The sequence below is a fragment of the Microcaecilia unicolor genome, chromosome 2 (genome assembly GCF_901765095.1).
Source record: "Microcaecilia unicolor chromosome 2, aMicUni1.1, whole genome shotgun sequence".
NCBI lineage: Eukaryota > Metazoa > Chordata > Amphibia > Gymnophiona > Siphonopidae > Microcaecilia > Microcaecilia unicolor.
Genome location: NC_044032.1, coordinates 225,034,306 through 225,051,615, shown reverse-complemented (window position 1 = coordinate 225,051,615; position 17,310 = coordinate 225,034,306). Strand labels below are relative to the sequence as shown.

Here is a 17,310-nt window from a genome sequence, read left to right as displayed (position 1 = left end):
TTTCTACCAAGCCTTCATACCATGCAGTTTCACCTGGGTGCCTCCCAGTTTAGCCAGAGCAGAAGTATCCATTGGCTCCTCTTGTCTTCCCTCCACCCACTTTTCTTTCCCTTGCTAGTCCATGGGTTCTTCACCACACCCACTGCTCAGCTGCTCCTCATCTCCAGTGTTGCCAGGTGGGCGGTTTTACCGCCCAATTGGGCGGTTTTCCGCGACCCGCCGCGGGAAATTTTTGCCCGCGGCGGGTTGCGGTTTTTTGGGCGGTTTTTTGGCCGGCTTTTCGGCCGCGGTGGGCGGGGTTAGTGACGTGGGAGGCGGGGTTAGTGACGTTGGGAGGCGGGGTTAGTGACGTGGGAGGCGGGGTTAGTGACGTGGGAGGGGGCCGATGACGGCGGGGGCGGGGTTGATGACGCGGGGGCGGGGGTGTCAGGGGCGGGGTTTGAGTTTGGGCGGGTTTTGGGCTGGATTTTGGGCTCCTTTAGGCTGGAAAAAAATTTTCCACCTGGCAACCCTGCTCATCTCCCTGATTGGGTAGGCTCAGAACCTCTTCCCTTAGCCTAGTTCTCTGTGACAGGTTTTCCCAATTCCCCCCTCTTATCCTTCTCCTAGCAACCTCTGGGGGCTGTTGGGAAAGGAAGTCCCTGTTTCTATGGTATGTCCTACTCAGGGGCTGATGGGAATTGTATTTTTTCCCTTTTCTCCATTCTTCAGGGGAACAAGAACCCTCTCTCTTTCTCTCTCCAGCCCCCTCCTTCCTCCTTGCGCTTTCATTCTCCCTCTCCTCCTCATATTCCTTATTCCTTACAGTTTGTTGGGAGGAGCACGGAAGTACGATCATGTTACTCTGTTGTGTGTACATCATCATTGGTTGCCTGTTTTTTACTGAATGTGGTTTAAAGTATTGATTTTAACGTATAAGGTATATTATATGGGATTCCGCTTATGTTGCCCAGTTTATTGATATTGTTTGTGCCGTCGGACATTTTTTTTGTTACATTTGTACCCTGCGCTTTCCCTCTCATGGCAGGCTCAATGCGGCTTACATGGGGCAATGGAGGGTTAAGTGACTTGCCCAGAGTCACAAGGAGCTGCCTGTGCTTGAAGTGGGAATTGAACTCAGTTCCCCAGGACCAAAGTCCACCACCCTAACCATTAGGCCACTCCTCCACTCCACATTGCACTCAAGATTGTTGCTTCAAGTTCCAGCTGTGAAGTATTCTTGTTTAGAGGTTACCTGAAAGGGAGCATTTTATTGCTTAGCACCTCAGTTGTGGAATGCTCTACCACCAGAACTCCGAGAGGCCCAATCATTGGTTAGGTTTAAGAAACTGCTAAAAGCGTTTTGTTTGGTTTTTTTCAGCAGACATTTGTGGTCTCGGCCCCTGAGGGTTAGCCTGGTTGAATGTCAGTGAGTTGAACAGTTAAATGGTTTATCGTATATTATCTTATTAATATATAGATGGGATGAATGAATGCTCTGGTTGAGTGCGCTTTACTATTTTTAATAGAGTTCTCTATAATTGTTATTGTAAACTGCTTAGATTGCTGTAATGGTGGAGCAGTATATCAAGTCTGAATGAACTGTAAACTGTAAACCGTGTGGTTAACACATGAGCCCTTACCACCTACAAAATAGGTGGCAGTAGAGGATCATACTCTAATGGCCACGTGCTAATGAGAAAATTAGCGTGTGGCCATTAATCGAAAAAAGTGGAAATTCGGCCATTTTACCCATTGCGTAAAAATGGCCTTAGTGCGCAGGAATGACCTGTGTAAGCACAGGCTAAGGCCACTTTTTACCACAGTTTGGTAAAAGGGCCCCTAAGTAAGAAACAGGAAAACACACATCGTAAATCTTCGAACAATGCAGCACTCATAAATATCAGTGGCACATATAAAAACATTATTTATTTATTTCTTCATTCTTGTATCCCACTATGATTTAAAAGCAAATTTCGATTCAAAGTGGCTTACAGTTTACAATTGTTGAAATTTACATTGGATCCATAATGGTTTACATTGGATTCATTAAATTTACATTGGATTCATGGTGGTTGGAGAATACCTAGCTCCTCCATGAAGTTTTGGCAATTTCTGTCAGTGGTGGACTCATTTAAAAACTTGGACGTAATGACTGATGATAGGTTATTCTTTCCATCCCATATGGATGCTTTAGTGCATCACGGATAAGTACATAAGTATTGCCACACTGGGACAGACCAAAAGGTCCATCAAGCCCAGCATCCAGTATTCCCCAACCACCATGAATCTAGTTTACAATTGTTGAAATTTACACTGATGTAAATGTGGTGTGTAATTTTCAGTTGTATGGTGTTACATTGGTGCATTATTTATTTTTTTTATTTATTTAACACATTTATACCCCACATTTTCCAACTAGTTGTAGGCTCAATGTGGCTCACACATAACCGTAGGTAGGCTACAGTTCAGAAAAGTACAATTAAACAATGTGATAGTAAGATAGTAATCAAATAGGTATCATATAAAACAGCAAAGATAATATGATAATAAAGTGGTGTAGAGCATCGGTCATATGTGTAGCTGTCCATAGAATTTCTTTAAAAAGTATGTCTTTAGGCCTTTTCTGAACTGGAGATAGTTTGTGATGATTCGTGTGATCTTGGGTATCGTGTTCCACCATTTAGATCCCAGACAGCTAAATCCAGCCATGTAGATGGATTTGCATGTTATGTTTCTACAGTTTGGTAAGTGAAGTAGTGGGTAGCTTCTAGTTCCTGGATTTGCGTTTCTTGGGGATAGTTCAATCAGATCTAGCATGTAGTCTGGGGACATGCCGAATAGTATTTTGAAAATAAGAGTGCTTGCTTTGAAGAATAGTCTTGCCTTGATTGGAAGCCAGTGTAGCGCTTTGAGTAGCGGTGTTGCTCTTTTGTATTTCATCTTTTTAAATATCAGTCTTGGTGCTGTGTTTTGAATGGTCTGCAGCGATTTTAGTATAAATCATACATCACTTCCAAGCATAAAATAATGACTGTATGTCCTTCTCTGTAGGTTAATTCCATCATACCTTCTCTTATTGTTTCAAACATATATCTATTATTGGCATGTTGCCCCTTCACGTGAACGAATCACTCACAACTTGGCCGTCTGCTGCTTTTAGGATACAAATGCACATACAAAACCCAATGTTTTTGAAACTACTTTGTATAGATATAGATATCTTCCATAAGCCTTAACTGAACAGCAATGTTCTCCTTATATTTATTTCGACATTTATACTGCCTTTGCCCTCTAACCCTAGGATTCTATATAGTGTGCCTAGAGATTGGCATCAAAAAGTGGCGCAGATTCTATTACAATGCGCACAATTTAACAAGCTTAACTAGCTAATGAGTGCTGATAACAGCACTTAACAAGCAATAATGAGCACTAGTTAGCACTGATTAGAATTTAGAAGCACAACTTCTAAGCATATTCTGAAACGATGTCCGCTGAACTTCTAACACGTGCAGGCAAAAAGGGGCATGTTTATGGGCGGGGAAATGGGCATTTCATGGGCATTCCAAAATTTAGGGGCCTAGTTATAGAATATGGCCCAGTATGCCTAAATCTACGTGCTGAGATTTACGCCATGTTTTCCTTGGTGTTAATGGATGCATATAGATTTAGGTGCTGAAATATCAACTGAGCATATTTATTTTATTTATTTATTTAACACATTTATACCCCACATTTTTCCATTAGTCGCAGGCTCAATGTGGCTTACACAATACCGTAGGGCAGACTACAGTTCAGTAAAATACAGTTAAACAATGTAAAGTAAGGTAGTGATCGTATAGGTATCGTATAAAACAATAAAGATAATAAGAGATAATAAAAGATCAATAAGGTCCAAAAATTTTGCTGTGACAAAAAAGCAGTAACTTGAGTCTGGAGGATAAGCCTTCTGGAATAAGGATGTCTTCAGTAATTTCCTGAAATTTAGATGGTTCTGATTTGATTTTAAGAATTTGGCCAATGCATTCCATAGCTGTGTGCCAATGAAGGAGAAGCTGGATGCATAGGTAGATTTGTATTTTAGGTCATAACAATCTGGGTAATGTAAGTTTAAATAGGATCGGGAAGAACTGGAACTGTTTCTAGGTGGTAAATCTATTAAATTTAACATGTATCCTGGAACGTCTCCGTAAACAATCCTATGAACCAAGGTGCAAACTTTAAAGGCAATACGTTCCTTGATGGGGAGCCAATATAATTTTTCACGAAGGGGCCTGGCAGATTCAAATTTTGATTTACCAAAGATAAGTCTTGCTGCTGTGTTCTGGGCGGTCTGAAGTTTCTATATTCATATTCTATAATTGGTGCCTAACTTTAGGTGCTGATTATAGTATACGCTTAGTTGGCGCTGATTTCAGTGCCAATGTTTTAGGCACCATATATAGAATCTCCTCCTAAATGTAACCTTTGCTGGGCAGCCAGGGTAACACAATCATGGGTCTCACAGCCAGAAATATGAATAGTATGTCTTCTGCAAGGTTTATTCTTTTCTTCAACAGGTGCCAAGTAGTTCTGAAATGCAGGCTGCAGACAGGCACCTTTAGTTTAAGTGGGTATCTCTGTATAGATATGTTATCAGTAAGTTCACACCTAAATCCATAATTCACTAGCCCAGTCAGAGTTTGATCTACAGTAATACAGTATTATTTTAGTCTTGACTTTCAGCTGCACCTGTAATATAATTATTTTCTCTCATATAGAAAGAGGAGACCAGTTCAATGGAGCATTCCTGCTGCCTCCCTCTACCAGAGTTAATTAGAGGGAAGTCAGAGAATTCTTGCCCCTGCCCATCAGAATATGTGGAGGTGAGACATTCTTTCCTTTCATGTGCTATAGCTGTGTAATAGGGACACAACCCTTTCAAAGGAATGTTGTTTCAACAGTAGGATGTAGTAGATTTTTCAAGCATTTGCAGTCTTCTATATTAAAACATTATCCCCCCTGTTTACTAAGCCGTGCGGCACTGTCGACACAGCCCATTCAAAGCGAATGGGCTGTGTTGGCATTGGTGCATGGCGGCTTAGTAAACAGGGGGGGGGGGTATGATATTTTAATGTTAAAATGGCAGCAGTACTAAGCATTCAGGTTGTTTTCAAACAGTTTTCTCTTTCAGGAACTGTTGTATGTGTTCTTTGCATTATTGAATGAGTTTACAGATGTATTTCTCTAAGTTCTCAATTCGGTGATACCATTTCCTCTCATTCTTAATAGCTTCACAAAATTTTTCAGCTCCATGTCCTCCTTCCAAATCTTGCCAGCTTTCTCATACTATATAAATACATAACAGCAGATGTAAAAAATATATGTATATTTCAACTTTTATTGATCAAGGAAGATACCCAACATGGCTGTGTTTCAAAATATATCTTCTTCAGGGCTAAAAACACTAAACACAAATAAAATATACAAAGTATAAAAATATATCCCAAAACATAAATAAATCATTTTAAACAAATAGAACAAAATATGAAATAAATTCATATACACACATTAAAATTGAGGAATAATTTATCACTTAACAATCAAATCTGTAGTTTTGAAATTAACTCTTGTTTGAGCAACCAAAATGTGTATAGTATGTAAAAAACCTAAGGGGTCCTTTTACTAAGGTGTACTAATGGATTTAGCACACGCTAATGATTAAATCCATTAGCACACCTTAGTAAAAGGACCCCTAAGTATCATAAAATGGATCAATATAAATTTAAACAATATATAGCTGTATATATATAATAATTATTTGATGTGTAAAATTAACCAAAGGGGCATCAAAAAATATATATTTTTAGATAATTTAGACCATAACTCCTAAAAGTCTAAAAGCTACAAGCAAAATAATAATATTCCTTTAGAATCTTATGCATATATCAGATTCACAAAAACTGAACAATATAATAATGAATTTTAATTAAAATCTCACCCTAGGTTAAAAAACACTAACACAGGGCACACTCAGGCGTCCCATGGTAGTTCTTGGATTGGTGCACGCATCTCATGAGCTAAAATATATATTTTACTTTTTAGCACTGGGGTGTGTTTGGGGGCAGAGTAGATGTGTTCTGTGCTAATCGGTTAGCACAGCTACATTGCCTTGCACCAACCGATTATTGCAGGATTAGCATGGGAGCCCTTACCGCCTAGAAAACTGGTGTCAGTAAGTGCTCCAGTGAGAATGGCCACTCGCTAATGGGGAAAGTAGCGCGTGGCCATTAATTGAAGGAATGGGAAATGCGGCCATTTTACAGCTGCGTTAAAAGTGGTCTCAGTACATGGGAAAACCCCGCGCAAGTGATAGCGTTGGCCATTTTTTTATTACAGCATAGTAAAAGGGCCTCTAAACATTTTGGGGGGCAAAGTTACCTGGGGAAAGGGGAGATATTCTTAAAGGGTCAGATTTATGTAGTAAAAGTTGATTATGCTGGTATATATCTTTTGAATGTCAAGCTCATTACATTTATGATACAAGAATCAAATACAACTGCATTCTACTTGCATGCTTGTAAAATAGCAAACATTAAAAGGTTCTATGCTATTCTGTATATTGACAAACTATGGGGGCTTTTACTAAGCGGCAGTAAGCCCGCAGGTGGTAGTTCCGGCTGCAGCGCACACCATTTCCAACACTTTGGAATTTTTCTGTAGCGCAGCACGAACCTGGCAGTAATCGGGCATCGTTGGGTTACTGCAGGAGCCCTTAGTGGCGGTAAGAGCTCCCCGCTGCATGGAAATGGTAAAAATGTACTCCAGCTTCAAAATAAAAACTTACAACATTATAATATATCATAAACTTATCATATAGATAGAGATCTTTGACCTGGATCTAAAGTATTAGTAAATACTTTAGATCCAGAACAAATAATGTAAAAGCTAATATCAGTAGGAGTCGGGGTCAGACAGTAGAAAAATAGAGGAGTCAGAGTCAAAAGTTTGATCTCCCTATTCCACAGCCCTGATGATTAGAGTGTAATATCATACATGCCAGTACTTTAAGATAATCCAAGGTGCAGTGCCTGCTATAAAACACCCCCAAATGTCCACAGCAGAAGCAGGAAAAACCCTCTATGGAAATCCAAACATAGAAACCAAAGAAGGAGTAGAGGATGACACAGCAACCAAATACACCAGGGAGATAGTTCAAAGTGGATTTATTAAAGCACCAAAACAAGAGGACCAGGCACAGGCCATATTTCAGCGGATGCAGCTGCCTGCCTCATGCACAACTTAAGACACTGAGAGGGGCATAATTGAACGGCGCCGGCCATCTCCGTGGCTGGCCATCTCTGGGGCAAATGGGCGGAGCCAACCGTATTTTCAAAAAAGATGATCAGCCATCTTTTTTTCCGATAATACAGTTGGGGCCGGCCAAATCTCAACATAAATGTTGAGATCCGATCGCCGGGTTTGAGATAGCCGGCATCGGTTTTCAACGATAATGGAAACCGAGGCCGGCCATCTCAAAACCCGCCAAATCCTAGACATTTGGTTGTGGGAGGAGCTAGCATTTGTAGTGCACTGGTCCCAAGCCCTTCCCTTACCGATCTGGAAAGGAATGGGCATGCATGAAGGAAATTGCATGCAAATGAGCTGCTCGCTATTAGCTCATTTGCACATGATTTCCTTCCTAAGGAGGGGAAGCAATGGCAGTTGAGGACGTCCTTCCCTGTAATGGTAGTTGAGGATGTCCAAAATGTTTCTGTGAGAAGGCCAGCCATGCCTTTGACACCCTTTTTATTTATTTATTTGGATTTTGGATCACAAGTAGCAGCAGTGGGATTTGAACCGGCCACCTCTAGATTGCAAGACCGGTGCTGTAACCACTAGGTCACTCCTCCACTTTACTCTACTCCACTCCCTTGAAATTTAGCCATCCCTGTGGGGGGGCAGTTGAGGCCGTCCAAAATGTTTGAAAGAAGGACGTCCACGGCTTTGTTATGCCTCCGCTGACACATACATACCTCCCCTCCCCAGGGACCTGTATACTGCCCCCCCACACACAGGGATGGCCAAATTTGAAGGGAGTAGAGGAGTGGCAGACCTGCTTATTTTCGAAAGAGAAGGGCGACCATCTTCCGACACAAATCGGGAAATGGCTGCCCTTCTCCCAATGCCGGCCTGAGACAACTAAGAGCAAAGTCTGGTGCAGAAGACAAAGCCAAAAAAAGCAGCAACCTCCAGCGAGCCTTCTCAGGAGTAGCTCCCACACTCTCTGAAGGAGGGTGGAAGCTGCAAGAAAAGCAAACTGTAGCTCCCACCTCGAAGCATAACTTCCCAACCAGTGTCTTAAGTTGTGCATAGTGACCCGTGAGGCAGGCAGCTGCGTCTGCCAAAACACGGACCGTGTCAGGTCCTCTTGTTATGGTGCTTTAATAAATCCGCTTTGAACTATATCTCCCTGGTAGATTTGGCCATTGTGTCATCCTCTACTCCTGCTTTGGTTTCTGTAAAACACCCCCAGCCACCATTTCATTTATATAATTTATTTATTTTATTTATTTATTACATTTGTATCCCACATTTTCCCGCTTAGCAGTAGGCTCAATGTGGCTTACAGGTTCCGGAGAGTACCAACTCCGGGAATATATACAGAGTGGAAAATAGAGTAACAGTAATAGAGTAAATAATGAACTGTGATGGGCCATTTTTCCTGTGCTCTGCTCCTTCATACTTGTGACAATTGATGGAAAGGACTTTTAACCTTCCATTGTCAATCAATGCAGTTGATCAGGAGATGCAGAACACAGAATCCAACACAAAGGCCTACCTTTGAACAAGTGAAGAAGCTGCTACATAAGATGAACCCCAGCAAAGTTAGTCCTGTGGATATGATGATGATGCTGGTGAGTCTACATTTATTTTTCTTCTTTCAAAAATGTTTGCAGTAAATGAGTTGATGTCTGATGTCTGAGCCCTGTGGCTATCCCTCATATTCAGATATCTCATATATCAAGTGTTGGTATGATTAACTTACTATTTTACTAAAATACTTATACTTATAACTTTATACTTTATTTTATATACATGCACACTGTTAAAAATAGCCCTCTCAAAGCCATTACACAATATTACATAGTACATAAAACACCCCTGAAATTCTCCAAAACATTTCAGCTACTACTCTTGATGCTAACATGTACTTCAATTATATCAACTATATCAATTACTATTACCTAGCTCAAGAGTGAGTACACTATCTCTAGGGTGATTAAACATTAATACATTTATAAAAGACCACCCCTCAGAACAAAGAAATCAAATACACCATGAGCCACTTTATAGCCATAATTTGAAGTTCTTTCCCCACTTCACAGAGCTTCATATACAAAGTAGATGTAACATTGTGAATCCTGTGCTCGCAGTCAGTTTTTTTTTAAGTCTCTGCTCAGTCCTGATTGAAAGGCCAGCCAAGAAGTACGGCAACACCAAGAAACCTATAGTTGTACATATGATAGATGTGTCACTCACAGCAATCCCACCAACTGATTGACCTCCTACTACAGACAAAGTACAGGATCCTGACAGTGTCCAATTCATAAGAAACCTATCCTCTCATGAAATGTTGAGGGTTTAGGGAGAAACCCTTGAGAGCAAGTAAAGAACTATAGAAAATGTAAACAATTTGTTTAAAATGTTACTCTTTATCCAAGCATATGGCTAAAGACTGTAAAGCAGCCATCAAGTGTACGAAGTGTGATAGTGACCAGCATGTCAGCACCTTGCACCCTGACAAAAGAAAACATACTTCTACAGGAACCCTAGCCCCAGAGTCAAGCAATGGCAGGGAGAAAGAAGCAGAGCAAGTGTCACCACCAAATATTACACCAAACTGTACACAAGTATGCAGAGTAGGCCCCAGTGGAAGGTCATGACCAAAATATGTGTAGCTAAAGTATATCCAAAAGAGCAAGCAGAAAAGGTAGTAAAGACATATGTCATCATAGATGAGCAGAGTAATCAGTCCCTGGCATGGACAGAATTCTTTGACTTATTTGACTTCCAGGGAGGTCTCTATCCCTACAACCTCAAGACCTATACATAGCAGGGAGAAGAGTAAGTGAACACTTGATAGAAGCAATGGTTGGCAGCAACAAGTTCCATCTACTTACTGTTATTGAGTGTAATAAAATGCCTGATAACAGGGAGTAAATTACAACACCAGAAGTTGCAAAACACCACCCTCATTTGCAACCTATAGTGGAGTATCTGCAGCTTTTGAACCCAAATACCAAGGTCTTACTGTTGTTGGGAAGAGACATACCAACATTGATCAGAGTTCATGAGTCATGTGCCGGTCCACTTGACGTTCCATATGTCTACCGACTTGCCTTGAGATGGGTGATATTAGGTGGCATCTACCTTAATAGATTCAGGAGGCCAAGTGTAGATGTATACAAAGCGTGCATCTTGGTGAATGGGCGCACCAGCTTGTTCAAGCCTTTCCATAGCCCCAGCTCAACTTTCAGTCAGAACACCTCTCCACCAGATTTAGGAGAACATCAGGGGAATTCAATTCTTTCAGTAGAAGACAGAGTGTTATTGCAAATTATAGATAAGGAATTCTACAAAGATGAGTCAAACAGTTGGGTAGCTCCTCTACCATTTTGGACACCCAGATCACAACTCCCTAATAACAGAGATCAAGCTCTCTTGACTCACTTCATTACAGAAGACTTTAAGAAGGAAACCAGAGACAAACCAGCACATTCATGCAAAACATGCTGGATAATGGCCATGAAGTGTGAGATCCACCATTAATGACAACTTGGCACCACCTGGGAATTTCAACACCAGACTCCTAAAGAAGACAACAAATTGCTTTACCAGAGTGATCACTAAGCCAGTGATCTACAGACATGAACTCCATGGACTATTGTCCACTCCAGAGACTCAGAGACTTTGTCTCTCTTTTATGTTGTTTTTGTTGTCTATCTCTCATTTCAGCTCCTGCGAAACTGCAAAAGAGAAGCCACTTGAACGACAGAGAACTTGAGATAAGCAAGGAGTTGCCAACATACAAGATCCAGCTTTATTAATAGACTTTGCATGCTTATAATGTTGATAGTTTGGTAAACTAAATAATGGTATCTACTGATACCAGGCGAGGAGTGTTTGACCCCATTTGTACAGAGGCAGGGAATTGGGTCATGTCCTTGACCTACAAATCCCTGTAATCCTGTAGTTCCCTATGAAAGGCTTTTTCAGAGCACATGTCCTGCTCCCTGTATCTTTTGGGTCTCTTTCTATTGGCTTGCCTTGTTCTCTATGCATACTGGGCTAGTTTCCCCTCCCCTTTTTTTCTCTCTATTGTGTCTGTAAGAGTTAGTCTTCAGCACATCCCCTCTGTGAACTGAAACTGCCCTTGCTGTATTTTGCTTTATGATCCCCTTCAGGTTACTTTGAAACTATCAAGACTTTACCACTGTAAAAGTACAAACAGCATCACTGTCAGCATGTTATTGAATTACTTCCTGCCTCTTTTGCTTGAGTGAGAGAGCTGGTGGAGAAGAGACTCCCAGTTTGCAAGGCAAAAACTCTTGTTTAGCACATCTGAACTGTAAAGTTATTTTTTCTTGTATGATTATTGCATTAAAGAAGATTTTGATTCTCATAGTGATGTTCTATACTCTGGTTTAAATTGCATGCCAAACACCTAGTGAGAGAGCGGAACACAGCCTTACAGGCTGATGTGCAGAAGTTGACCTACTCTGTTTCACTGTAATGATTCAGTTCAGCAGCATTCATACAACACCTCCCGATCGTGTCATTGGGAGATTTCTTATTGCATATAAATCTACAGGAGCTTTCAGAAAGAAATGTATTGACAGTCTCAGCTTCTTTCTAGTCTAAGGCTTCGGAACTGTTTCTGTCATCAACACAGCCAATACTAAAGACTTCACATTCTACTGCTGGTTTCTTGTTTCTTGCCAAACCCGAGCTGGAAGGTTGTCAATTATTGTTGTACTCGTTAGTTGTTCTTGGTTGTTATCATCAAATCCACCGTCATCAACGTCACTGTCACTTTCACTCACAGCATCTCCATTGCGGAAGTAGTCCTGCAGAGCATCATGAAAAGCATCAGTGATATCCAAACTGACTGCATTTAGCTGTCATGTAATATCTGCGTGTCTAAGCATTTTCACTGATGTATCTACATAGAAAACAAAGATTAGAATGCAAAGATAAAACTCTGAAGCATTCTAATCCCATAGCAAGACAAAACTTGTCAGCAGGTCCACCGAGAGGATGGGGCAGGGGGGCAAGATTTCCCGGGCCTGGCCTGCAGGGGAGGCCTGGTGCCAGAAGGTTCTGCTCCCTCAGTCTGTTGCTTTCCTGCTCCTGTGTGTCAGAACTCAGGTGATTACATTAATGCGATAACCTGAGTCCTGGCATACAGGAGCAGGAGAGTGACAGACTGAGGGTGGAGCAAACGCAGGAAGGTAAGGAGGCGGGGTGGCAGTGGTGACCCAAGTGGGGGGCAGCGGCGGCCCGTGTCTGAGGTGGCGGCAGCGGCAGCATCCTGAGTGGAGGGTATGGTGGTGGTCCAAATGGGGGGCAGCGGTGGTGGCAGCTGCCCAAGTGGGGAGCGGTGGAGGCCCAAGTGGGGGGGGGGGGGGGGGTGGCAGTGGCCTGAGTGGTGGGGGCTGTGGCGGCCCTGCCCCGGGCTCAGCTTTGTCTTTTGGCGGCCCTGCTCATCAGTGACTCAAGGTAATTTTATATAACAATACAACAGTTGTGTAAACTGGTAAGCCTATTAAATGATGTTAATTATTCTTGTGGCAAAAAAATTTAAACTAAACAAATTCCTTTTACATCAGAAATTTAACATTTTGTTCCATATATCAATTACATTCTTTCTTTTAAAATGTCACGCCTAAAAGAAATGCACAATGAATGAATTAACCTCTTACCTTCCCACACAAGAGAAAAAGGTACTAAAAGTGGACACACTGCGATAGGATCTCAAAATAACTCAAAAGTAATACTTTCAGTGATGTCTTGACAGAAACACCTATAACTTAATGTTAAACATGTTAGATTAAATTCTTCAACCATTTCTGTCTGAGTATGTAGTACTCAAAAGTTGTCTAAAAAGAGAAATTAACACAACGAGGCACAACATCACCATTAAAACAAAATAACTTCTGGTAAAAAACATAGAATGTATATATGAATTAGATGGATAAAAAATAAGTAAGACTGATATTTGGATCCTGCACTCAAAACAAAGGCCTCAGTAGCATTTTCTGCTGTAATTAACCCCAGAAATCACATACCCCACTTTAGGTACCTTTTAGGTACTTGCAGTTTTTAGGCTGTAGAACATAAAAAACATCAAAGTTGTGAAAAATATTGCATATTCCCTTTCTACTGGCCCTATAGTACAAAAAACTTTCAAAAACTGAAATTGCCAAAATGCATTCCTCCAAACTTTAATAGCATTTATCTCTATTATTTGTAACCCCACTTTTGGGTACATGTTCGCTCAGTGGGTCGGAATTCAATAAGCCATGCTCTGCATGCTTGTTAGTGATAGTGATTGTAACATTATTTTTAAGGATGATATTTTATGTTGGCCTAGAGCATCAGTCAAGATTGTCCTGCTATGCTTGGGTATTTATTGCATCAAAACTACGGTGAGGAAGATAAAATCTTAGGGGTCCTTTTACTAAGCTGCGGTAAGCTCTATTGCACGCTTACTGCAGCTTAAAATGGCATACTGTGGGATGAAGTGTCCCATGGTAAATTACAATCTACTTGCGCAAACTGAGGGGCCTTTTTATTAAAGGTTTGACATGCGTCAATCCGGAACTACCGCTGAGCCCCGGTGGTAGTTTCCACCCACCGCATTTGTCATTTCCAGCACTACAAATATTTTCTATTTTTTTTGCGCTGGTGCTTACCTGGGGGTAATCGGACAGCACTGCGCACTGCCCAGTTACTGCCAGGATAGCATGGTAAGTGCTCCCCCCCAAAATGGCTGCATGGTAAGTGGTTCACTTACCGCACTGCCATTTCTTTTCAGGGGAAAAAAAAGACAGTCTTTTAACCGCTACGGTAAAAGGGGGCCTCGGCGCATGTCAAAAGCACACACTGACACTAGCACAGACCCCCTTTTACCACAGCTTAGTAAAAGGACCCTTGAATGTTAAAATAAAAAATAAAAAAATTTCTGTGGAGGGGGCGTGTCTGGGGTGGTGAGCAAATATAACAGCGCTATTCAGTTAGAGCAACTACATTACTGTGCGCTAACTGATTGGCGTATGAACCAGGGGCGTAGCTATGTGGTGCCACAGGGGCCCAGGCCCCCATAGATTTGGCCCTGGACCCCCCTACCGACGACCCTCTCGATCCCCCCTCCCGCCGCCAACCCGCCGTCACCGTCTGCTACCTTTACTGGCGGGGGACCCCAACCCCCGCCAGCCGAGGTCCTCTTCTTCCTTCGTTGTTTCTGAGTCTGACGTCCTGCACATACAAAGTATATGCAAATGAATATGCTAATATTCCCTTTGCCCCCCCCCCCCAAATGAAACAGTCAAACTACGCCCATGGCCGTAGCACATGAAAAAGACCAGAGTAAGGTTGTGCTAAGGCCACTTTTTAGCATCACTTAGTAAAAGAATCCCTTAGTCCCTTCCATGAGTAAGAACCATGAACATTATGTGTTCTCTGTTTGGATTAGATGGAAAAGTACAGTAAACACTTGGAAGTGCTGGTTGCAGAAAGAACCCAGGATTTAATGCTCGAAAAACAGAAGACAGACCGCCTGCTGTATAGTAAGTGGATGTATACAGAAAATAAAATGGAGTGATTAATAGTACTATGAAACAGAATTCAATTTATGTAATTGTATATTATACATTGGACAACTATATTTATAAAACAATGGGGTCCATTTTCAAAGGGTTTAGTCTTGTAACTTTGAGAGTTAGGCTCCTAAATTGGCCTCTTTGACAATTTGCTAACCTAAATGTAAACTAAAAATGTCACTATATACTTAAATTTAGGCTCCTTAAAAGTGGGTAGCAACAGCAGTAGATTTAGACTGGGAAAACCTTTCCAGCATTAGGCTCCCCAATTAAGCTTATACATTTAAGGAAATGAGTGAAAGGTCTAAAAATATAAACATTCAGCCCAAATTTTAAAGCAATTTAACTAGGCAGGAAAGGCTTCTGCCCAGTTTAATCACTTGTGTCTGAGTGCTGATATTAGCAATGCATAACTGGACAGTGCTGCTGCTATTACAATTAAACTTATATTCCGCTACAAACCATTCTTGGAATAGTGCAGATTACAAAATAAGAATACCAGACCATCACAGGAAATTACATTATTTTTAAAAATGCATGAAAGCATTATAAAAGCATACAGCATCAAACATAATTAAAGATAACATCAAATATTTTCAAAAGTAATTGTGCTAAAAATCCTGCCCATGGCAGTCAGCATTTTAAAAAACGCTGACACCACGGGCTGAATGTCGATTGGATAACTTGCAAGCTCCTAAATTTAGTTGAATTTTCAGGTGAAAACTATTTGTGGCTGAAAAATAGGAAACTAATTTAGCAATCTAAATTAGGTCCTCTTTTACAAAGCTACGCTACCAATTCTGGGTGCGGCAAATGAGACGAAGCCTATTCAATTCCTATGGGCTTCCTCTCATTTGCAGCACGGGAATCGTTAGCGCGGCTTTGTAAAAGAAGTCCTTAGGTACCTATAATTTAGGAGCTCAGCTATGTTTAAACAATGATCTCTCTCTCTCCATATATATATATAGAGAGAGAGAGAGAGGGAGAGAAAAAGAGAGAGAAGATTCCTATGGTATAAAATATTATTTCTTCTTATCTTGATAATATTTCCATTACTTTATTGGTCTTTTGTTAATTGTCCTTCACCCTCTGAAAATGCAGGTATGTTACCTAAGCAAGTAGCAGATGATCTGAGACAAGGCAAACCTTCAGAAGCCCAAAGTTATACAGGTGCAACTATCTTTTTTAGGTAAGCCGAGACAAGATCAGTCGGTACAGATTAAGATACAGAGAAAAAAAACAAAACTAATGCAGCCAATTGCACAGATTTGTTTCAGACTGTTTTGGGGTCAAATACTAGTAGCGGTTAACATAATAATAATGGGTCTGATATTCAAAAAGGTTTAACTGGGTTGGAGAGGCTGAATATTGGTTCTGACCACCACAAAACTGTCCGCTTAGTGCCGGGGTGGTGTTTTGGCAGAGTCAGTACTCCATCGGTTAGGAATGATATTCAGTCCACTAACTAGTTGAGTATATGGATATAGAAGTCCTTTTACTAAGCTGCATTATTATTTCTAACAATCTTCCGAAAACTACTGAAAACCGTGTGTAACACCTTTGTTGTACGTTCTGAAGTTGATTATAAAATTACTCCCTTAGGGAGCATTCATCAAATTTAATTTATGAAGGTAAACATATTAGCCACATAAAATGTATGGTTATTGTCCCCACCCATATTGAGGTAAAAATACAGTTACTGTATACCCATGGAAAAAATGGAATGGGATCAAGTTCATGGAAGGAAAATACACATGGTGATTTCATGTTCAAAAAAATCATACTTTCTCAGGAGTACTTTTTACTTCCTTTGCATAGGTTTCCCTTTGAAAATTTGCATGCAGGTTTGCTGGTACAACATTTCCTGACTTGATCAAACACTGGAGAGGCATTGCCCTACATGATCTGACACTTCCATTCTCTCTGAATCTCTTTTCTTCCCCTTCCTCCCCCCCACCCCAGTCCAAGAGCTGGACATAGGTAGTCTGTATGAGAGATTATTCTTCATATATGGATGGTTCATAGTTGTGGCATAAATGAAACGCCAAAAGAAGTTTAACAAAAACTCTAAACACAGCATATTAATCATAACTATTACATCTCAATTATCAGGCAATAACCCATCCAGTACAATGGGATAACTGGTTGTGTAAGCCTTGTTCCTGATATTATCTTCCAATTCACTCTTTGTTGTGCAGAGTAACTTGTTCATGAGTTGTTATTCCAATCTATGAAAAGAGCAGGAGTAGATCCCTCTTGCACATGTGTCATCTTTAGACCTATCCCTATGTGAAAGCCTTTGTCATTCCAAACGTTTTCTCTTTCAACAGAGGCCAGGAAGGCTATTTTCTTGTCATCCCTACCCAACGTGAAACAATACATCCTTTACTATATGTTCCTGATACGGCCAACCCTAATTACTCATTTACCAGCCTATTCTCCCAACGAAAATTTGACTCAGCAACAA

General features: G+C 40.9%; 1 protein-coding gene across 1 annotated transcript in view; it reads left to right on the top strand.

The window, feature by feature from the left end:
- The window catches only part of LOC115461921 (atrial natriuretic peptide receptor 1-like), a 145,895-nt gene that overhangs the window by 78,570 nt on the left and 50,015 nt on the right, over positions 1-17,310 (top strand). Inside the window, exons 15-18 of the mRNA XM_030191971.1 lie at positions 4,740-4,844; positions 8,757-8,876; positions 14,717-14,810; positions 15,945-16,032. Coding sequence (XP_030047831.1) covers positions 4,740-4,844; positions 8,757-8,876; positions 14,717-14,810; positions 15,945-16,032 — 407 coding nt within the window. The remainder of the gene's footprint in view (positions 1-4,739; positions 4,845-8,756; positions 8,877-14,716; positions 14,811-15,944; positions 16,033-17,310) is intronic.